We start from the raw sequence: 22,990 nt of genomic DNA, 5'->3' as shown, positions 1-22,990 counted from the left end.
ATGCACAAAAACGTATAAAAATCATTCTGCGTGTGCTTTTGAGGACCGCACGCTAATTAACCGTTTTACATTCAGGTGAAAATATATCCAAGGGCCTTAGGTTTACCGGTTCTCTCGTCGCCCTTCAAAGTCCCACTTTTTCCGGGTCGCACGGTGATTACTTCCGGGAAGAACAGGACATCTTTTCTAGAAAGTAGTGGACAAGCGGTGGTTGCCCCGTCTTTGGTACTGCTGGCTGACCTTTCGTGCTCGCGCTAGAGACTAGCCGTCAGTTTTTGCAGTACTTTAAAGTCCAAAGAAAGGCTGAGGTGCGCAAAATTTCAAAACCCTCTTACCGAGAGCGGGGAGGTAAGTTGTGTGGGAGGGGACATCCCGTCGTATTCGGCAGTTTTAGGATGCGTTCGTACGACGCTGCACCGCGTCGGTGATAATTTGACGTATTGACTCACCTGCATAATGATATGAGCCCTGCCCCAGGAAAGTGTACTCAAGTGGTCCTATGCTCACCGCCTGGCCACGTGGGGACTAACGGACATTTTTTAGCCGGTTCACGGTGAACTGGCTCCTTACAAGTAAACGAGAGGAGATTGGAGGGCAAGTAGGTGAATCCACGACAGAGGTACCCTTGGGGACTGTATATAGGGATATGTCCTTCACTCCCTCTCGTGATGTAATCCCACACAAGGGCTCGGAACAGATCCCAATTTAAAACAGTGTAAACCCGCATGCATGGTTTATGTTTACATATTGTGTATCCTGACTAGAAGTCGGAGTACAAAAGGATAATAACCATAGTTCATTATCCTTTCATTTACAAAGGTTTGCAGCTTTTGCTGCTGGTGTGGGGGTGGGGGTGGAGGAGAGGGACATGCTCCTCCGCCCATATTGAGGAGCCGCCCCTGAGAGTAGAGTGTTGTTGAGTGGAGAAGAGTAGAGGTCAATAGTTGAGTGCCAGAGAGTGTTGTGGCAAGAAATTGTGTGGTGGTAGAATAGGTGGAGTGAGTTGGGGCGGATTAAGGTACGAGGTGGTTTGAAATAGGTTGAGGTGGATTGGAGTGGGGTAATTAAATTGGATTGGTGTGGGTGGATTGGACTGAAGTGATAGTGCTAGGGGGTGGATTTGGTGTGATTTTGATTGGGGTGGATTAGACTGGAGTGGATTGGATCAGAGTGGATTGGAGTGGGGTTGACTTGATTGAATTGGGGTGGATTGGAGTGGGGCAGATTGAGTTGGTGTGCGTTTTGGGGGGTGCACTGAGGTGGGGCGGATTGGATTGGAGTGGGTGGACTGAACTGGGTTGGAGTGGATTCTATTAGTATGGGTTGGGGTTGGTTGGTTTATGGTGGTTTAAAGTGGGGTGAATTGGACAGGAGTGGGGTGGATTAAGGGGACTCCATTTGAGTGGGATAGATTAAATTGAAGTGGGAGGGAGTGGATTTGATTGGCATATGGCGGACTGAACTGTAGTGGATTAGGGTACATCGGGTGGATTAGAGTGGAGTGAATTGAAGAAGATTGGGTAGAATTTAATTAGAGTGGGGTGGTCTGGAGTGTGTTGGAGTGGGGTGAGTTGGATTGAGTGGTGTGAATTTGGATGGACTGGAGCGGCGCAGGTTTTGTTTTGGACTGGAGCGGAACAGATTGGTTTGGATTAGTGGGGCAGACTGGAGGGTGGTAATTATTATGGATTGGAGTCGGCAGATTGTTTGGCATTGGAGTGAGGCAGACTTGAGTGGGGCGGATTGTTTGGGGCTAGGAGTGGGGCGGATTGTTTGGGGCTAGGAGTGGGGCAGATTGGATTGTTTGGGGCTAGGAGTGGGGCGGATTGTTTCGCTCTGGGGCAGATTGGAGTCGGGTGGTTCAGGGTGAGGTAGATTGGAGTGGGGTCAATTGGAGTGAGGCAGATTGTTTTGGATTAGAGTGGGGCAAATTGTTTTGTATGGCTGGAGTGGAGCAGTTTTTTTTTTTATTGGAGTGGGGCAGGTTAGAGTGGGGTGGGTTTGGAGGATTGAAGTTTGGTGAATTGGTTTGGATTTGGGTGAGTGTTTTGGATTGGAGTGGGGTGGATTTTGAAATTTACACATAAGAAGAAAGAAACAATGTTCCTTTGCAATATTTAAAACAAGATAATAGTAAGCTTTTGAGAACAGTAACTAAAAACAAAACAGAACATCAGCAAATTGAGAAAAGTAGACTTGGCAAAGTAAACCAAAAAGTTAACTATAGAAAATACAACTTTGCAATTTTGTTTGGCTTGCTGAGCATGTTTATGCCAGCCATACGCCTATTTGCTGGGCACTAGAAGTTAAGAACAAAATAGTACCACCATTCAAGTCTGGAGTAGTGGCCGGCACTGATTTAAGTGGAATCAATCAGTGCTTGGTCCCTGCTCCACAAACAGGAACGGAAATGATGGTATACCAGCCGTGACCAACTGCGGGGCTGCAAAGAAGAGTGCCATGCAATCCAACAAATGATAAGCAACAAGTGGGTACCAAGCCCTTTGCATCTCGCAAGTGATACACATGCTCTAGCTCATGCTATCGCTGACACGGCCCTAAAAAAGTATGATAACTGTGGTGCTGGGCGCAATGGGTACTTGGTCAAATGCGAGGCAAAAAAATTTAACATTCTGTACTTTTTTGTAAGTCTTTCACCTTCATGTAACTACAAAAGCAACACACAACTTAAAAGAACAAGCATTGACAAAGCCAATACGTTTCACCTTTGTTTTTTCTCTTGCATTCTGTGTTACTAACTGGATTATAAATATTAGAAAAGGTTATACTAATGTTTGTTTCAAATTTGATAAACCGTTAAGTTGTTTATGTTTGTTGAATTAATATCCCAGGGTTCCTAGCCAGTAATTTGTACCTTATATAATATGGCATTGTATTGGAGTATAATGTATAGTTAGTACAGTGCCACTGCACCTGCTGCACCATTCAAATCATGACCGTAGTGCCTGCAAGACCAAATTAATTGTGACTGCCTGTTTAGTTGTAAAATATAGCGATATTTGGTGTTTAGAGGAGTTATGACAACTTTTGGCCACATGCACTGCACCTGCTGCACCTTTTAAATCATGACTTTAGTGCAGGCAAAATTACTGCACTTGTGACTTCCTGTTTAGCAGTGAAATTGAGTCATTATTTGTGTTTAGTGGGTTCCTAATGCTTTTGGGCACAGTGCCACTGCACCTGCTACACCGTTCAAATCATGACCCTAATGCATGCATGGTAACTGCACTTGTGACTGCCTGTTTAGTAGTAAAATATAGCAATATTTGGTGTTTAGAGGAGTTGTGACAACTTTTGGCCCGATGCCACCGCACTTGCTGCACCATTCAAATCATGACCCTTGTGCCTGAAAAATAACTGCAATTCTGATTGCCTGTTTAGTAGTAAAATATAGCAAAATTTGGTGCTTAGAGGGGTTCCTATGGCTTTTGGGCACGGTGTCACTGCACTTGCTGCACCATTGGTATTGTATCCATAGTGGCTGCTAGTTAACTTCACTTGTGACTGCCTTTTTAGTAGTAACATATCTCGCCCAAACAGCAGTGGAGAAAGCAAGGACTGCACAGGAACAGTGGGCGTGGGGTTTAGGAGATGGTTGCAGATAGTGAGTGCATGAAAAAAGTAATTAAAAAAAAAATAGGTAAAGCTGCTGAATGCGGACATGGAGCAACATGGACTATAGTGAAGGCACTTGCATTTCACTTTAACATTTCTATAACAAAAACAGCCACCTGGCTATTCGTGTTAAAGTGCAGCCGTATCTCATCCATGTCCCAGATAAGCCTTGCCTCTCCCCGCAAAGCAATACAATTCACCTCATGAAGGGCAGTGCCAGTCAATGTTTAACTGCAGGCGCCGCACAGAAGAGCTAAAAACAAAACTAAAAAACATAAAAAGAAATGTTGATTTGCACCTAAAGCTATCTCTGTGCATGCCTGCTTGCAGTAATAAGCCGTGACAAAAATTTCAATTCAGGAGCGTGCATGGTAAGCAAGTTAAATTTGGCTATGGTTCAGGTCACAGATGTCCCGTATGGACCTAGCTTGGGGTAAGAGCTCCCCCTACCCCCACTGCCTTGCAGGGTCCGATTTTGTTTATTTCATTTAGAGATAGGGAAACTGTTTATTTCATTTAGATATGTACCAAGGCGTATCCCAGTTCAATATGGAGGGTGTACCGTGCAGGCACTAGAATGAAACCAGGAGCGGCCTGCAGCACCAAGAGAAAACTTCATACAGATGCACTCTTTTGCAGTGCTTGATGGAAAATGCAAAAAAGAAAGTGCCTTCAGAGTAGTAGCCAGAGGAAGGACACTAACAGGCAACCAATGGCAGCTGACTGGATGCTGTAATTCGTCCACGCTCCACATCACAGCATGGACACACAGCTAAATAGAGCAGGAAGTGAAAGCAGACACGTGCAGGCCAATCAGAAGCACGTAAATTAGAATGATGTTGGAATCAATCAATGGTAAGTTCAGGTAAGTAACGAGTGGGTTCTAAGCCCCTTTTAACATTTTTTTAATTCTTTTTTTATAGAAGAGACTTCTGAAGCACAGCAAAAGCGCTGTGCAGGCAAAACCAAAAAATAAACGCAAGTTAAGTTAATCAGTAGGAAATGCACTTGGGTACATTACAAAAAATCTGTTAATGCAGTTCAAATGTCAGTCTGTGTAACCAGAGAACCACAGAATTGAATCCGGGTGGTGCAGTGGAGAATAGTTACTTGAGCATGTTTACTGCTACAAGGTACCTGTCTGTGACAGATAGCACCGCGGATATGTAAGCCATTATTTAAACGTTTATCATCCACAGTTTAAGATAGGCTGTTGCAAAAAAGTTTAGGATTAAAAAAAAGTCCTTCCAAAGAATACAATTTATTGAGATCCACTATAACCGACCCATTCCTGATATCACTGCGTACACCGTGGATAGGTCCAATTAAGACCATGCACACTGTGCTTCATTGCTTACCTGGATCGACAGTATGCCCGACCCAGCTTGTACACCTGTTCTAAGTCTTTTTTTAACTTTCTCTGCACATAACATACTCAACACACTGAGTGATCATATCATCCATCCCTGGCCTCCCAAATGTTCTCTCTGGTTCTTTTCTTTGTCATAGTCTGGCCAAGATGCCCCTCATGGGCCAGGTCAAAAAGCCTTCTCCTCAAACTCTCAAGCGGCACAAATTTGTCATTCCTCATAAGCACCCCACCAGCACTCAAGGTCAGTTCATCCCAACATTTTCACAAACAGTCTTTTGAAAGGTGAAACTGTATTTTCTCTACACCTTCCTTCCATCACTGTCTGTTTGGCAACTTTTAAGACCCAATCTTACTCAATGCAGTCACCCCACTTTTTAGCTGTGAACGCTCCAGCTGCAAGTTCTTCTACATCAATTAACTAAGCTGCCCCACCCTTCCTTATCCAACACAGTTTCTTTGTCAATCTCTGACCACTCCAGGGATATTTGTGACAGACAGTCGGCGTGAGCATTATGTCTCCATCAACAACTGGTACATCTCCCTCCTCAGGGTCAATCCTGCCCCCTCAACCTGCCATACGCCAGCCTTAATATGTTGTTGTGTTCTTTCACATTCTTTCCTGTCACGAAGGTGTCATCTTGGAAATAAATGACGTTCTTCATGCCCTTGAAAATGTCTGACATCATGCATTGTAAGACACTTGCAGCCGAGGACAACCCAAAAGGGATCCTCGTGAACCTAAAGGTGCCTTCCATAGTAATGAATGCAATCAAATCCTTAGGTCCTCATGCAAGCAAATCTGGTGATAAGCACCCTTAATGCTGAATTTGGAAAATAACTCTCCACCATTGAGCAGCATGAGAAGCTCATTGATATTTGGCATGGGGAACCTATGTGTCACAATGCTCTGGTTGAGACTTCTAAGGTCTACACAAACCTCAGTTTGCTATCGTTCTTTTTAGTGATGACAATTGGTAAAATCATCTGGTGGCTTCCACAGGCTCAGTAATGCCTTCTTTAATCATCTCTTCAGTCATACTTTTCACTCCCTCCCATACCACTTCATGTACTCCCCTCAGCTTGTGCTCCGCAGGGACAGTCCCCACCTTTAAAACAATCTTATGAACATATCTATGCAATTTTCCCAAACTATTTTTGAAAACGTCTGCCGTCTTACTTAATACATGGTCAAATCCGACATCCTCTACAATCATGACCTGACCACGTGCATGTGGGTCAAGCCTTATGTGCAAATAATACTGATGTAACCAACCTAAAATCGGTGGGCCATCTTCCGCTATATACACCTTCCCTTCAGTGTGTCTGGCCCTAAATTGGATCACCGTCTGAAATCACCCCAACACGTCAATCCTTTCCCCTTGGTATGCTCTGGGTTTGATATCTTTGGGTAAAAGAGATAAAGCAGGCCATTCTCTCAAATATACTCTTCAAAATATTGGTGAAATTAGATCATGATTCAACCATCAGATCAACCTTGAGGTTAACAATTTCAAACATAGCTTTCGGTATGACAGCCCTGCCTCTTCCTGATTCTTGATCCACCACTAGAACCAGATCTTTCTGCCTTTCCTCCCAAGCTTCATCAGTGACTGCCACCCTTGACTTGCTAGCTTCCTTACAAACACAGGAAGAATCTCTTGTATGAAACATACTTCCACATCTGTTGCAAGGATTTCCACTTTTGAAAACATTGTTAGACTCTTTCTGTGCTTTACTAATACCTTTACTTCCACGACTAACAACCTCCATGCTCTTCTGATAGTCCTGTTTCCTGTTTATCATAGCAACCTCCTCTCCAGTATTCGCCAAGTCCTTTTTTTTTTTTTCCCCAATCTCGCTCATACAAATTCTGACTCTGCCACAGAGTTTTCTGTCTCCAGAGCATCTTTTAATGAAGGGTTCTTCGCAGCCCATTAAACATTCCTGCGTTGTTTTTTTGTTTTTGTTTTTTTGCTCCTGTGCTGGACAATCAGTTGATCCCTAATAAGTTCATCAGTCATCTGTCCAAACCAACATTTGACTGTGAATTCTCGAAGACCAGAAACAAATTCATCTATAGACTCTCCCAGTTTTTGCGGCCTTGTGTAAAATGTATATTTGGGCATCAGAATGTTCTCCTCCTTTGCAAATCTGTGTTCGAGACATAACTTCGCTTCTTTATCACATATTCCCCAAGTTGACCTCGATCATCCAGAGCAGGTGGAAGAAATGTAAAGATATGATGTCCCTCTTTCCCCCAAAGTACTTAATAATAAGGATTTTTTTCATTTCTAACTTGAACCCTTGACCATCTAGGACAATCAAGTAATTCTCACATAAGTGAATCCAGTTTTCCCATTAGATTGATAGGGTACCATTGTCTGGTAAAAATGCAGGGGGAATCACAATTGCAGAAACTGCAGACATAACTTGTTCAAAAAATATTTGGGGCCTGATTTAGACTTTGCCGGACAAGTTACTCTGTCACAGTGGTGATAGATACCCGGTCCACCAATATGGAAATCCCATTATATCCCATGGGATTAAGATATTGTCGGATGGGATATACATTACAGTTGTGACGGACTAACTTTTCCGCTAGTATCTAAATCAGGCCATTAGTCTCAAATTAGCCAAATAAAACAATAGCCTGGAAGGAGAGTGTTAAACTATTGAGCAACGCCACCAATCCGAATAGAACACTGGCCTTCAGTGCCTTTCCTCTGATCAGCACGAACAGTTAGGAGGCAGTAAACGATGCGCTCTCAATGATGCAGCAGCCAGGATAACAGAAGTATGAAGCAAAACCCCACAACGTTGAGGCAAAGATTCTTAATCGGGTAGGCGTTTCCCATCCATACTGTTTTGCAGTGCTTATGGGTGCTGACTTGTAATGTGCTTTAGGCAGCGTACACAGGAAGAACACATTCTGTACTCAAGCTGTCAAGGCGCCTTCATTAATGGTTTGCTGGTGCTGGGTCGAGGTGTGCGTACACAAGCTTTTCTCACACAAGGTATTGCGTGCCTCCTGGGCAGTTTCAAAGTCAGCCACTGAGTAACTTCCTGAAGTAGAACCCTCACTCTCTAAGCAACAGTGGAACCAGAACAAAGTTCCACATTCCACCACTCAACCCGCTACATTACCACAGAGACCATGTTGGACAAAAAGCATTTCCAGCAGTCTGGCCTTGTTAGCTAGCACTCTTAATTATTCTAGCATCCAATATATTACCACTGAAGGAATTGGCTCCTTTTAATTACGGCGGCTCTTTGTTAAACATTACATTTATATTGTGCTATTTATCCTTGTGTGGTGTTACATCTCAAAACTAATTTCAATATTATAACTTAACTGCCTTGTTATTACTGAAACTTGGTGGACTGATGACTGCACACCAATAGTTTACTATGTCCCCTCAAGATTATACAATCAAACTCTGAGAGGTGGGGGTTTAGCTGTAAAGTGCGGGTCTACGTCAAGATTTTTATAGGTCAGCTTACACTAGCTTCATTTACTTTAAACTTGGCTTATTCCTTACACTGATTGTAGGCTTTAATGCAGAGTTATTATAACTCTGGACTGCTGTCTTCACCCCGGGCCAGTAACTTATTTATGGACCAGCTTTCCGGTTCGATATCTGCTTTGCTTCTACACGTTGTCCACTTTGGTTTGTGATATCAGTGTTTGGTGTGTTCTTCCCACTAATTAAGACTCTGCTTTTTAGAGCTTTTAAAAATATTTTTCTGTTCAACAAATAGCATTCATCAGTGTTAGATCAGTTCAACAAAGTCGATATTAAATGCTCCATTGCGCTTCCTATTAGTACATATTGGAGATCTGGGGCAAAAAATAACTACATTGTATCTTAACCAATTATAATATGTAGAATACCTTAAGTCTAAACCTGAATGAAACCGTGCACCTTCATTTTCAAGTCAAAGATCCGTCTGTATGGATTGTTGTTAACTAATACTAGGATTACTTATCACTATCGCCCGCTTAAGTTCCAATACTGGGGGTCATCCATTAAACCTTCTTAGTATGCCCTTTGGGGGCTCTATACATCTAGTAACGTCTCCAAAGCCAGTTGTAATGTGAACTGGTTTTGTTGCCACAGAAGATAGTATCTCTCGGGCAACCCTGTTGTTTGTGTGGCTGTCCACAAAACATTGTAATCTGTGCTGTTTCTGTTGCCAACAAAATAGTAAAGTGGTAAGTCTGCTGCTTGAGCTAGGGATATCAGTCACATAGCCCAGACAAATTATTAATGTGATAGCTCCAGAACCATGTGATTGATTTTTAACATTACATCTGTAACCTTCTATTTGAAGCCTGGGGGGCGTGGCCGAAGCAGCAAAGATAGCGGGCTTGTCTTGAAGACTCACCATGGACCTCCTCCTCCATCCAGCTGCATTGCCGTTTAGCCTCCTGACTGACAGTGGGGGCTTTATCCTAGACCCATAGAGACCCCTCCGGAGGCAGTGGCCCCTCAAGTATACGGCCCGAGGACACCATGAGCAGCCGAAGGGGTGGGGTCTTGCAGCTCTGCTGGTGCTGACCACGGTAGCTCTGCCAGGCAGCTGAAGAAGGCCCTGACTATTGTGTTACTCTAATTTGCTGGTGTTTGGATGTCTTTTTGGGAGTTCTCTCGACTTGGGGAGTCAAGCGGGCCAGTGTTTGGTCTTAGTGAAAGTCCCCCTCCCACTCTTTTGTACCTGCCTGAGACTTTGGTGGTGTCCCAGCGAGGCCTGGAGGTCACAACAAGCCATTTCTTGGGGTGATGATGGAGCGACCAGCCCCAGGTGGACTTGTCCCAGCGAGCCTCCCTGTATGCCTAGGCTGCTTGTGATGCCCAGATCGTAGTCGCTGGGTAAGCAGGCCGGGAGTTCAGCACTGTGAATTTCCCTTGCTGTGTCTGGATGCTTGCGGCCTGCTTGAACTCTGCCTGCTCTGGTACTGTGCTACCTGTGCTTCATGAGGAAAGAAAAAAATCCGTGGTGCAGGGGCCCAGTCTAAGATTGACAAATACTCTACCTGCCATAGCGACTCTACTAAACACCAGGTACCTGATTCTCAGAGCCATGGAACCCCACCAACTACAGTTGGTGCACAGATCCTACCAGCTATTCAGACCCCTCGGGAGGCCCTCGAATCTAGGATTTTTGAGGTGGGATCAGATGATGTACTCTTACATCAAGACCTCCAGAATGTGTCTGGGAGGTTGAGAGACGAGTATCCACACTAGCAGACGACTCATCAGACCTTAAGACCAAAGTCAACTCCTTCATCTACACTGTCTGGTCCCTTGAATCCAGGGAAGAGGATGCCAAAAATCGCTTTTAATGGACCAACCTGCACTTCATGGGCTTCCCAGAGGGGGTCGAGAACCCTCACCCTGAACGTTCATTTGAAAATTGAATCAAATCCTAGATACCTGAGGGGACTTTGTCTCCTTGGTTGGTTGTGGCACGGGTGCATCAGGTCTTGACAGAGAAACCCCCTCCTAGAGCACCACATTGCCCAATCATTGCTAAGGTTCTGAATTTCTGCGTTTAGGATGCTCTCCTAAGAGAGGCGCACATAAAAGGCAAGCTTCATTTTTTATCTGCGTGTGATGTTTTTACTAGTCTATACAAAACCACGCAGGAACATTGCAGGTTCTTTGACACGGTTAAGCAGAAGCTCTGATAATTGTCCCTTCAATACATGTTACTGTTCCGGGCACGGCTTTAAAGTTGTATTGTATAAACTCAGACTTTCAGGTGTTGCTGTACTTTAAGCTAGTTTGTGTATTTTTATGATGTTTTTTTAAAATGTTATTTTGATTTGATATGTTATCAGTATTTCAGTAGTGAGGCCCTTGTAGATAAAATAGTTATGATAATCTTTACATATTGTGAAGGATAAATAAAACAGAGACTTGTAAGCATCAAGTAACGTCTATGAAAACTATGCAGGGACCTATATAGTTTTATACATTTGTTAAGCACACCTAAAGAGTATCTATATATCTTAAAAAACATAGTTTTTGTACATGTATATACAAAGGAATACCCGACCAGTGCCACAGTTAGCTCACCTGCTCTTCACGTTCACTGCCCACTGCTGCCCTGTTCTGCTCGCTTTGCCGCCTCTGTCACCTCTGCTCGTTGCTGCCTCTCTATTCTGCCACTTATGCCTATTTATGCCCCTTGTGCACAGTTTTGTCTCCCTTCTCTTTTCTGCAATTTCTGTGTAATTTGTCTTCCCTGCCACATCTGCTTAATTTTCTCTTTTTCTGCCACTTCTACTTATTTGTCTTCTCTCTTTTCAGCCACTTCTGCTTATCTTTGCCTTTCTCTGATACCTCTACTTAGTTTTTGTCTTTTCCCTCACTTCTGCCACTTCTCCTTAGTTTCTGCCTCACTCCTCCCTTCCCACCTACTTCACTCTGCTGTTTCCTGTCACCGAGCACCCCTCCCCCAGACCTACCTAATGGAGGCCACAGGGCGACCCCATTAAGCAGGTTCCCGCACCAGCTCTCCTGCGACAGGTCCCGCAACCAGTGCTGCAGTTCGTTCCCCAACTCTTCACGCCGACTGCCCCGTTCTGCTCGCTTCCTGCTTCTCTGCCACCTCTGCTCATTTCTGCCTCTCTCCTCTTTTCTGCCACTTTTGACCTATTTTGCTGTTTCTGCCACTTCTGCACAGTTTATCTCTTTTCTTTTTTCTGCCACTTCTACTTAGTTTGCCTTTCCCTCTTTTCTGCCACCCCTGCTTAATTTGTCTTATTCTGCTGTTTCTGCCACTCCTGCATAGTTTTCTCTTTTCTGCCCCTTCTACTTAATTTGCCTTTCTTGCCACCCCTACTTCATTTTTTGATTTTCTGTTTCTGCTACTTCTGCTTATCTTTGTTTTTTCTCTGCCACCTCTGCTTATCTTTGCCTTTCTCTGACATCACTGCTTAGTTTTTCTCTCTTCTGCCACTTCTGCTTAGTTTCTACCCACTTCGCCTCGCTGCTTCCTTCACGCTGGCTTGCCTCCCACTATTTCCCGTTTCCCAGCGCCCCTGTCACCCCTCCCCAAGGACCTACTTGATGGATGCCGCGGTGCCAAAGGTATAACAAAGGCAAGTCCATCTGCGCCCATCCATGCCTGGACCATGCCCAGTGCCAGGAACCCTGGTTCTCCTTCCAGCCTCCGCTACACAGCAGAGGAGCTCCTGGCCCTGGATCACGGACAGCATAACGGATGCTGCACCTGCTCCCCCGAGCAACCAAAGGACCCTTCACATGCCATCACTGCTGCTCACCTCCAACACAGGACCACCAGGGGCAAGGTAACTGAAGCACAGTGGATCCAAGCCCTTGGTGCCTCCCACCCTGAAGACTCATCAGGCTTAGAACAAGCTGTACAAAACTTCTCCAGCTGGATCACCAAATGTGCCGACAGAGTCACCCCTTTAAAGGCAGTAAGAACCAACAAACTCTCAAGAAAAGCCAGCTGGTATAACCCAAAGTTCAAAATCACCAAATGCAGCTGCTAACGACTCGAAACAATGGCAATGCACCAGGAACCCCTCTAACAGAACCACTCACAAAGCAGCCTACAGTAACTACCACTGGCAAATTAAGGAGGCCAAGAATGCAGCCATCACAGCCCAAATCGATACAGCAGTCAGTCGCACAAAAGAACTATTAAGAATAGTCAAGGAATTGTCCAACCCGGCAGTCAGAGAACACCATCCATCCCTCGCAAGAACTCTGCTACACCCTCTTGGACTATTTCTACAGCAAAATCGCAACCATCTACATCAATTTCAAACCCCAATCCATAGTCCTCAACAACCTCGAGCAATTTGCACACACAAGCCAGACGATCACTGCTTAGTCATCACTTACCACACAATTCACCACAGCCATCAAGTCATCTATCTACTCCGGATCAATCACCGACCCATGCCCCCATCCACATTTTCAGCCTTGGATCCAGTCACATCAGCTCTGAACTTACCAGCATCCCCAGCACCTCCATTACCACAGCCATCTTCCCAGACAGATAGAAACACGCAGAGATCAGACCCCTCTTGGAAAAAATAAAAAACCTCTCAGCTGACCCCAGCAAACTAAAAAATTACAGACAGATTTCGCGGCTACCTTACTCGGCCAAAGTACTAGAGAAGGTCATCAACCAACAGCTCACCGACTACCTAGAACATAACAACCTGCTCGATATCTCCCAATCAAGTTTCTGAGCCGCCACAGCACAGACACCACACTGATCACAGCCACAGACTGTCAGAACACTCCTTGATCGTGGTGAAATTGCCGCTCTGATCCGCTTCGACCTCTGCAGCATTTGACACTGTCTACCACCACACCCTCATCAACAGACTCAACAGCGTCGGTTCCATAGAACACCCGCAAATGGATTGCCTCCTTCCTCACAAGACGAACTCAGAGCATCCGGTTGCCTCTTTTTACCTCCAAACCCAAGAACATCATATGTGGCATACCCCAGGGTTCATCCCTCAGCCCCACTCTGTTCAACACCTACATGACCCCCCTCGCCATCATATCCTATGTAGACAATACATACCTCATCCTCTCTCTCGTCCTGTCTCTCACCAAAGAACCCACCACCACCAGGACAAACTTTTGCAACACAATTTCTGAGTGTCAGCTGCCTCAAACTAAACTCATAAAACAAAAGTACTGATCTGTGGGAGAAACGCATCCATTTGGGACCACAGCCAGGGGCCATCCAAACTCTGACCCATCCCCACGCCAAAGGACCACGCACGCAACCTCGGCATCATCCTTGACAGAGACTTGACCATGAAACGACAAATCAACGCAGTTGCCGCCTCCTGCTTCCACACCCTCCACATGCTCTGCAGAATCTTCAGATGGACCCCAGTCAACACCAGAAAGACAGTCACTCAGGCCCTCATCACCAGATGCCTCGACTACGGAAGCGTACTCTATGGCAGCATCTCCACCCATCTTATTTCACACCATATGACTCCTGTCGGCCTAATCCCGGTTCTCCGGCTAACTAGCAGTGCCTCATCTCTGGCTGAGATGATTGTGGCAACTGGGCGCAAGACTCCTCAGGGGAATCGTGGTCAGTCAGATCGCATCCCTTTCTGTCAGTTACCAAAGTCTCACATAGGCAAATACAACAGAGGCAAAATATAGTTCAATAAGGATTTATTGAAATAACTGCATCTTAGATAAAATAGCATGTATTACAATAACTATGATGATAAAACACAATAAAAGCAAGCAGATGACTAAAAGAGTGAAAAACAAAAACAGTCCTACCATACTGTCACTAGGAGTGATCTATAGTTCTCCTGCCTAAGCTATGTTTGAGCACAGCATAATAAGCCTAATCCGTCCTTCAGGTTTTCTCCCTGGGAAAACAACATCCTCATACCTGAACAAGGAAGCCTGTAGTCTATAGAGACACCGTCCCCATATGGATCAGGGGTTCGGTCGTCTAAGCAACCAGCTGTAGCAAAGCAATCAGCACACAGTTGTGGTCATCTGACTGGAATCTCCCTCTCACGTGTTTGGGACAAAGGGATGTTTTCATAATAAACCAGTTTACATTTTAAGAAACTGTCCCCACGTATGAGTGTGTGTTTTCTGCGAATGTTGGAGACACAGCATACCACGTTTGTCGGCAACCCTATCTGAATGTAGCCTTGGAGAAAGCACAGAGTGAAATAAATGTCCTACTAAGAATGTAATGCTTTCCTAGGCGAAAGGACAATGACAGAGAGAAAATAAAACAGCACTGCAAATGTGGCTATTGCTAGAAAAATAAAGCGATGCTGAATAAAACGTAACTGGGTTAAAGTGCACCACGGCAGGCCTAGTTAACTAAAATAACATGTCTTAAAATATGGCTAAAATAGCTATACAACAGTCTCCTCAAAAGACTCCAGACGATACAAAACACCGCAGCCAGTCTCATTCCGGACCTCCCCAAATGGACCCACATCACCCCCCACCCCAGAAACCTCCCTGGCTTTCCAGCCAGAAGAGGTGCCAGTTTAAGATCCTCACACATGCCTGCAAAGCCCTGCACAATCAAAGACCAGCTTACACCAGCCACTGACTGAACTTCCATCAACCCACCAGACACCTCTGCTCCTTCTCATGAGCCATCGTGCGCACCCCCACATTCATCACAGCTGCAGCAGTGGCTGTTCCTTCTCCTGCATCACTGCCAAGACCTGGAACAATCTGCCCCTCCACCTTTGAACAGCACTCCCTTGCGGCCTTCAGAAAGGAACTCAAGACATGGCTTTTTGACAGAGACCTTGCATCACAGCGCCCAGATACCCATTAGGGGTGATAGTGCTGTGCTTAACACAAACTGACTGGCTGTTCTAATCTCCACAGTGCTAATCCGAATCAGTACAGGCTCCTGGTTTTCTTCATCCACCCAGCCAGACACAAGCTACTCATTTGAAATGTTCTTTTGATCATACAAGACCCAATAGCATTCTATGTGTGTATATAGATCAATGCAGAAATTGACAAATCCCTGCAGGATATCCTCACTGCTACAGTTCCTTCTACAGTTCCTCAATGGATGGCTGTCTTTGAGGCCAGGCCAAGTGTTTTGCTGGGTCTCTCTCCGCCCCTTCCCATGTGCCTGCTGCACATGTTTACAGCTGTGCTTGGATTGATCCGATTACACTGAATATTTGATATTGCAGTGCTTTTTAATTATAAACTTAAAGGTTTACCGGACTGTCCAAAAATTAAACATAGAACCAATATTAGTAGTAGAGAAGTTTGCTGCGCTTAGTTCTTCACGTGCCAAGAGGATACAGTTTACAGAATGATTGCCAGCAGCTTAGCCGTTCAGAAAGAGTATTGTCATATTGTGCATGTATGATATATTGGAAGCCCGAGTAACATCATCTCTGAACATAAACCAATAATTAATACAAGAGCATGAATTTTGCACAAATGAATTAAAGGGTTAAGTAACCTTTTTGACTTTGTGGACTCTACATGCGTCCAAGATATGGGCATATCCATGATATTACGTTATGCTGTTGAGGCTTGCAAAGCAGGAAGGGCAAGTGTTCCCTTTAGTCTCTTCCACACACTATATTCAAAGTGTTAAGTTTTTCGACATAGCGTTATAATGCCATCAAAGAATGCTGAGTCATTGTTGGGTCAACCAGTCTTCATTTCAATACTGCTGCTTCTCTGAAGTATGTTCTAAAAGAGAAGAAAATATTTATACTGTCCCCATCTAGAGGTGTATGTTGGTGGATGACTGAAGTCATGTCTAATGCTAGAAATCCATCTGCATCCCACTCCTTTATAGGGAAGCCATATGCAGATGGGAGTTCCTTGAGTCACTTTCATTTCCTGACATTCCACAATGGAAGTTTGAGAAGTGTTTCAAATAATGTCCAGACATGTGATAGTATTGATACACTGCATTGGGCTGGTGTATACTGACCACAAGTGTAAGAAATGTCATTGCGTTATACAGTTTAACATCAAATCCATTATACCGCGTTAACCTACCCAACCACACTTAACTCTCCAACTGTCCCTTGTGCATTCCAATCTAAAAGTTTAAAAAGAAAAGTCAATATAGCAAAAATTCCATGTGATAAAACATAAATGGGTGTGTATCACGTACGCTCCTACCCACAATCTGCAACTTACATTTCCCATCATTTATATTGCTTTAGACTAGTGACATCATATTGTTCACAGTATATAGAGTACATGGTGCAATCTAAACCAAATGACACATAACATAATCTTAACTGCAAGACGGGATCTTCAACTCCAGTCATGAAATATAGAAACAGAGCAAGGATATTGCCTTGTTTTTTTTCCACATTGTCTTTTCTCTGGCCAGTCTTAGACACCCTGTGACTCAGCCCGTGCAACGTAGAAATCTGGTGATAACTGGCGACAAGATGATCTCAGTGCCCAGGACCTAAGAGCATGCGCCCTTACCAACATATCTGGAAATTGGGTAGTAACAAAAGGGTCCATGAACAGTGTTTTTCTGAATGTGTCGGGGCATGGCCGAACTGCAGACCACCATGACGAGCCTCTCTGTTACCACAAACAATAATCCAATCAGAATACTACCGTAACATACTGCAGACAGGATTTAGCTGAAGGGCGAGTGTACACTAGTACACAGTATGGTGCCCCCTGACCTATTTACTAGGCTGCCAAAGAGGATCTGTGTTTGATGGACTGGTGGTGGGGCCAAGTCACGGGGTGTTGGCATGGCTGGAGACGTGCCACGCTGGTTGAGTCTGGGGGTGACGATGCATTTGTGTTATTATTATTAATAATAATATCACTCACTTCTACCAAACCAATAAATGTCCAGGTGGTCCCAACTATACACTCCATGAAGGAGGCTGTCCAATAAACAAGATAATTTAGAATTGCAGATACCGGTCTTTCTTTCAGAAAGCTCAGTCCCAAGGTGCAGAATGAGTCCAACCATCCAGGACAGGCCAAACTATCGGGACAGCGTAGAACAAGCTGGTTCGTTTACATGAAGGCCCATGCCCACTGACTTTTCAAGGTATTTTTAAAACTAGACCAGGAGGAGAAAGTGACTAATTAAGTTAATACTGGCTTTAGTTATTAAAAATATATAAATAGGCAGTATGAGTGACACTTGCCACCCTATAGCCGTTCAGTCAATGGGACAGATACAAAGGCTGCAGCCTTAATAAATTACATATTGTAATACAGGACGTAATTTTAAAAAACGGTTCAGTTACATTCCACATAATCGGATGCAGCGTTAAAGTCTCACGTACTTCCCTCCAACATTACAGATCAATATGAGTATTAAAGTCAGAATTTGTAGAAGTAGATTGAGGTAGTGGTGGTCATTCTCCGTTCCTTGTAGTCGTTGGCAGCAGTCAATAGCTACATATGTATGTTACATAATGGCAGTCGCCACTGTGTAGTTTTTGTCCTGACAATCCACTCTGTTATTTGCCTATAACTTTGTCTGCACAAAATCGAGCACTCCCTTACCATATGCAGCTAAGGTCCTGCTTGCTAATTTTTGTGCAGTTCTGTGAAGGGGGGAAAAGTTAACAGGGTTTAGCAAAAAAAAATGTTTTCCATTTTAGTTCCCATAGAAATGTTGCCTACCAGTACGGTAATAACCGCTCAATCTAATTACCCTGAACTTGGCATAAATATTGATAGCTACTCCAAGCGTGCTTTTCTTTCTTTAGTTTAATTCCATCCAGTAGTTGTGAAATGTGTTCCAAAAAGTTACCAGATAGGCTTCAAATGCTTAACACGTTTGCGTATGTATATTGAACATTTTCGGTCACATTTACATTTTTTTTATTACTCGATTGGCTGACAAACGGGTAAAAGAATTCTACCACCATGAAAATCACGGTTTTTGTCAAATTTACCTGTTATGATTTGCAGTGCACACCAGAGCTCAAGGCTCCCACGATGTTTTTGCTGTAGGTATGTTGGTAACAGGTACGCATGCTTTAGTACTGAGCATGATAGGAGACGCAACGTATGATGTGCATTGCATACCATAACTGGAGAATGTGTTTGTTTTTTAGGTTTTGTATTTGCTGGGCCATAACTATCTTTATATGAAATGCGGAGTCTGCAGGTAAGGTGGAGATAGACTTTCTATCAAAGATTCTGGGACAAGCCGTTGTCAGCTTATCTCCTTGCGTCGTCTTCTTGGTTAGTAAGGATTTGTTCTTTGGCAAACCATACTTTGTCCTTTGGCAAATACTTCTTTATTTGGAATGTGGTAGAGTCTAGGGGGGTCATTACAACATTAGCCGCCGCCAATGCGGCCGCACTCCCGCGGTGCCCATTACAACATCCCCGCTGGGCCGGCGGGCACAAACCTAGTTTACGCCCGCCGGCACCGCAGGGATGCGGCCGCAACATAGAAGCCGGCGGTGTTGCGGCCGTGCGACGGGTGTAGTTGCACCCGTTGCGCTTTTCACTGTCTGCTATGCAGCGCGCTTTTCACTGTCTGCTATGCAGACAGTGAAAAGCTGCATGGGCCCTTGTTAGGGGGCCCCTGCACTGCCCATGCCAGTGGCATGGGCAGTGCAGGGGCCCCAGGACTCCCCTTACCGCCAGCCTCTTCCTGGCGGTGTAAACCGCCAGAAACAGGCTGGCGGTAGGGAAGTCATAATCCCCAGGGCAGCGCTGCTTGCAGCACTGCCTGGCGGATTATCACCGCCGGGGCTAAAACGGCGGGAAACCACCGGCCCCGGCTACCGCCGCGGTCGAAATACGGGTCTCCGTACCGCCAGCCTGTTGGCGGTACGGTCGTAATGACCCCCTAAGATTTCAAAGTCAGATGGCAATGCGATTCGGCAACGTGGAATGATAATTTCTAGAGTTGAAAACATTTTTCACCAGTTATTCATCCAGGAAATGGGTTGAAAGAAAGTGTTGGTGGTCAGTTTGTCAACTCTTATATTTCAGAATTTTATGAGCATCCCTGCATTTAAGCTTTCTGTGATAAAAGGGCAAGACCTCCTTAGGGCAGCTCATTTGGGTGCCATCTTGTTTTGTGTACTTTTGTTTTTAAAAATGCCTCTAGAAATATTAGTTCATGGCTGCCTTATTTTGTATTATTTTCACTCTCGAGATGAAGAAGGACTATTTAAAGGTAGCAGTCCAGGGAGTGCCAAAAATGATAGGTTCTTCAGTTAAAGTGTGATGATTGTGGGTGTATTTGTTTGACATTAGTTTATTATCATGGAGCGCATTGCATTCTGTTTGGGATGGGCATCAAAAAAGAGTGGTAAACATTCAGTAACCATTTTGGAATGGATTCAGGTGGTGAAAAGGAAGTAGTTGACGGGTTGGTGGATTTGATTAGCTCGCTTGATGAGCAGAAACCAGAAAACTATTTTGAGGAAAGTTGTGGTCATAAGGTGGTGTCATGGATAATTAGTGAGATAGGACATTTTTAGATATGAGAGGGAGATGGGAGTCATACCAGCCTAGTTCTGCCGGGGAAGAGATGAGTTGCCCACATTAGTGGCATGCAGTGGGAATAGGAGGAAAGAGAAAGTCACAGGAGAGGCAGTGGTACAGAAAGACCGAGATGCCAGCCTTTCGACAAAATGTCAATGTGGGTGGAGTATTTTTTAACTGTGTAGCTGATGAATTGCTATGGCCCAACTAGGCCATAAAAAATGAAAACAAACTATCCTGCAATACTAAAATTATATCACAACCGAGATGAAATAACCATACATTACAGTTCACTATGTTAATGCTTGAGTAGCATTAAACAATTTAAAATTATAGGCCCCATATACGTTGTAGAGAGATACAAAACAGTGGAAGGATTCCTATTTGGAGAAGTGGCAGGAAACCAGGTAATATCGTCAATAAAAAAAACAAAAAAAACAGCACTCATTAATGTAGCAGTCACCTTGTAATTCTAGTGCTGTGTAGAAACACGGTAACTGGGGTGAACTGCGGCCTTCCTTAACTCTAATGTCTTTGTCCTAGGTCTGTTGTACATGTGCAAAGCGTCTTCTAATGGGAAAAATAGATTGTTATTGAGAGCATATTTTTTCCTTTCCTCAGTTTTTTGATAAGGCTAGTGATGAACTCAGCAATCTTAACACACAAAATAATTAATGATTCACCTGACTACATTTATTAAGTTGATTACTTTTCTTTCTGAAGGACACCTATTACCCTGCTGTAACATTTAATTTACGAAGTGTTTCTATCCTTTACATTGTAGCCCAGTATAGTGTTGCGTTCTGCCCAAGAGATATTAACGGTTGGCACCCAGCAAAATACTTGGCTGGAATTTATCAGGGCAGGTGTAGCAGTTTGTGCACCTTTGGCGATGTGTGATATAGAGATAGATATAGATATAGATATAGATATATATATATATATATATATATATATATATATATATATATATATATATATATATATATATATATATATATATATATATATATATATATATGTGTGTGTGTGTGTGTATATATATATATATATATACACACACACTCCAAAACTTGTCTGAATGTAAACTCTTTGTCAACCATTGAAGCCTTTTTACTTTTAATTTAATACTCTAATGTACTACCAGTTGTACGTTAACTGAGTCGGGTCCTGAGACTGATTTAGCATCTCTTTAGCTTCTTTTTCAGCCTCTTCTTTAAAAAAAAAAAAAAAAGTTTTAAATACACGCTGGGCTTTCTGACAACCCTCTTCATTCATTGATCTGTTCAAGTATCATTCACATTTTGCTTCCCCCCACTGCATCATGGGGATAGTGGGCCAACCCATTTCATCCATTGGCTCTCTTGTGAATTACATTGTTTTACGGCTGGAAAGGAGTGCATTTTCGGACCAAGCTATCGTTCCTGAGCTGTTGGGCTACTCCTTTTATTACAGATTTGCCTATTTTTATTTGCATATTGCGTGTTTGCAATATGTTGCCATCAGTTGTGGGATGTTGTGAAGTCTAGGTGATAGCTGGTTCAAATTAACTTTAGCACCAGTGTTTTTTGTTTCTAGTTTGCTATTTGTATTCTAATTCTGTGTTGTTTTTGTGGCCGTGCACTCAGTAAAATGTCTCTTGTTTTATATTGTGTTGAACCACTTGGTAGCCAAGAATAGTAATATATTGCTTCAGGTAGCTTTCAGTTCACTGAAGGTGCTGGTTGTCCCATGTTACAGTTGTCCTTTCATCTTTCAGGTGTTGTGATGGGGTTGCTAACTAATCTGGTGCGAGGTTTGGTGCGTGGTGCAGACAGGATGTCGGAAATGACGAGTAAGCGTGGCCCTAGAACATTAAACAAAGGGAGAGGAGCCAAGACTACAGGAGTCTTCACTTCCAGCAAGAAATTTTTGAAAATCAGGGAAATGGTTCCAGAACTTGTGGTTCCTGATCTCACTGGATTCAAACTGAAACCATATGTTTCATACAAGGCTCCGAGTGGTACAGAGGAACCTCTCACTGCCCACAAACTATTTATGGAGACCGTCGCTCCGCAGATCGAAAAGGATGTAAAAGATGGAACATTTGATATGAAAAACCTAGAAAAGTATGGCTTTGAACCCACCCAAGAAGGCAAACTCTTTCAGCTTTATCCAAAGAATTATGCACAGTAAAGATATTCCCAAGCATTCATCTATTATATATGCAAATATCTTTAAAATAATTTACAAAGTAAAATATTGATATTGATCGCAAATGAGAGTTTAGAATGGTGCGTCCTGGTTTCTTGTTGCTATTTTAATAAAGGAAAAATACATTGGTCGTGGTTTGTTTACACTAAATATTTCAGATAATGAGCTTGCCAGTGTGACATTCCAACACTGTCCCTTCCACTCCTGTTCTTTTAGAACCCCAAAAATATTTGTAGGACTTCTATTTTAAGTAATACATTGACCCTTCATAGCACATAAACAGTAGTAGCAGTTTTAGTTGGTCTATCAGGGCTTTGAAAAGGGTGTGTGGGCAGCGGTAGACAAAGTGTTGGCTGCCAGTGGTCCCCGAATTTGCTCCCTCTTAACTCCCAACTAGTCTGAGCACTTATTCCTTTCACCCTTCCCCACCCACACGACAGGGGGAAAAAAAAGACAATTGTTTTTTAGATTGCCTCTTCTGCTCTGAAACAAACACCACTCAGTCTTACTCCTTTCCTTTACACTCTCAACACACAACAATTACTTTGACCATTCAATGTGCAAGTCATTATCAGAATAACCCTCCCTCACCCCTCCCTTCCATCGACGGACAGCTCCAGACAGTATTCACCTAGCATCTCTCACCACCACAAGAGTCAAGACCCTGCTCCCCCACACACTTCGTCAATTAATTAAGCAATGTCTACTTGTGTGCACAAAGAGGCCCTCAATATTACCGCCTCACTGATTGGGCAGTATTATGTTTCTTCTGGGGGATCTGAACTGTGCTGTGAGTCCAGGT

The 22,990-nt window shown here is 43.8% G+C and overlaps 2 protein-coding genes across 6 annotated transcripts in view; one reads left to right on the top strand and one right to left on the bottom strand.

Moving 5' to 3' along the window:
- The window catches only part of PNPLA7 (patatin like phospholipase domain containing 7), a 1,294,112-nt gene extending 1,293,908 nt beyond the window's left edge, over positions 1–204 (bottom strand). Inside the window, exon 1 of the mRNA XM_069241381.1 lies at positions 107–204. The gene's annotated coding sequence lies outside the window, so the exon portion shown is untranslated. The remainder of the gene's footprint in view (positions 1–106) is intronic.
- Positions 166–22,318, top strand: MRPL41 (mitochondrial ribosomal protein L41). Of its 5 annotated transcripts, none has more exons than XM_069241386.1 (3): positions 173–308; positions 18,606–18,658; positions 21,755–22,318. In XM_069241386.1, exon 3 carries the CDS (start codon positions 21,763–21,765, stop codon positions 22,168–22,170), a length of 408 nt encoding a protein of 135 aa, XP_069097487.1. In that variant the 5' UTR covers positions 173–308; positions 18,606–18,658; positions 21,755–21,762; the 3' UTR covers positions 22,171–22,318. The 5 variants fall into 5 exon arrangements, with proteins under 5 accessions (XP_069097483.1, XP_069097487.1, XP_069097485.1 ...); XM_069241385.1 differs by having other exon boundaries at positions 212–348; XM_069241382.1 differs by lacking the exon at positions 18,606–18,658 and having other exon boundaries at positions 166–348.
- The last annotated feature ends 672 nt before the right edge of the window (positions 22,319–22,990 follow it).

This window comes from Pleurodeles waltl, chromosome 6 (assembly GCF_031143425.1).
Source record: "Pleurodeles waltl isolate 20211129_DDA chromosome 6, aPleWal1.hap1.20221129, whole genome shotgun sequence".
Lineage (NCBI taxonomy): Eukaryota > Metazoa > Chordata > Amphibia > Caudata > Salamandridae > Pleurodeles > Pleurodeles waltl.
Note: the sequence above shows the minus strand (reverse complement) of the source record. Positions and strands in the feature narration are given on the sequence as shown.

Coding starts and splice junctions, on each gene's coding strand:
- MRPL41 (XM_069241382.1), top strand. CDS start 21,763: ATGGGGTTGCTAACTAATCTGGTGCGAGGTTTGGTGCGTGGTGCAGAC.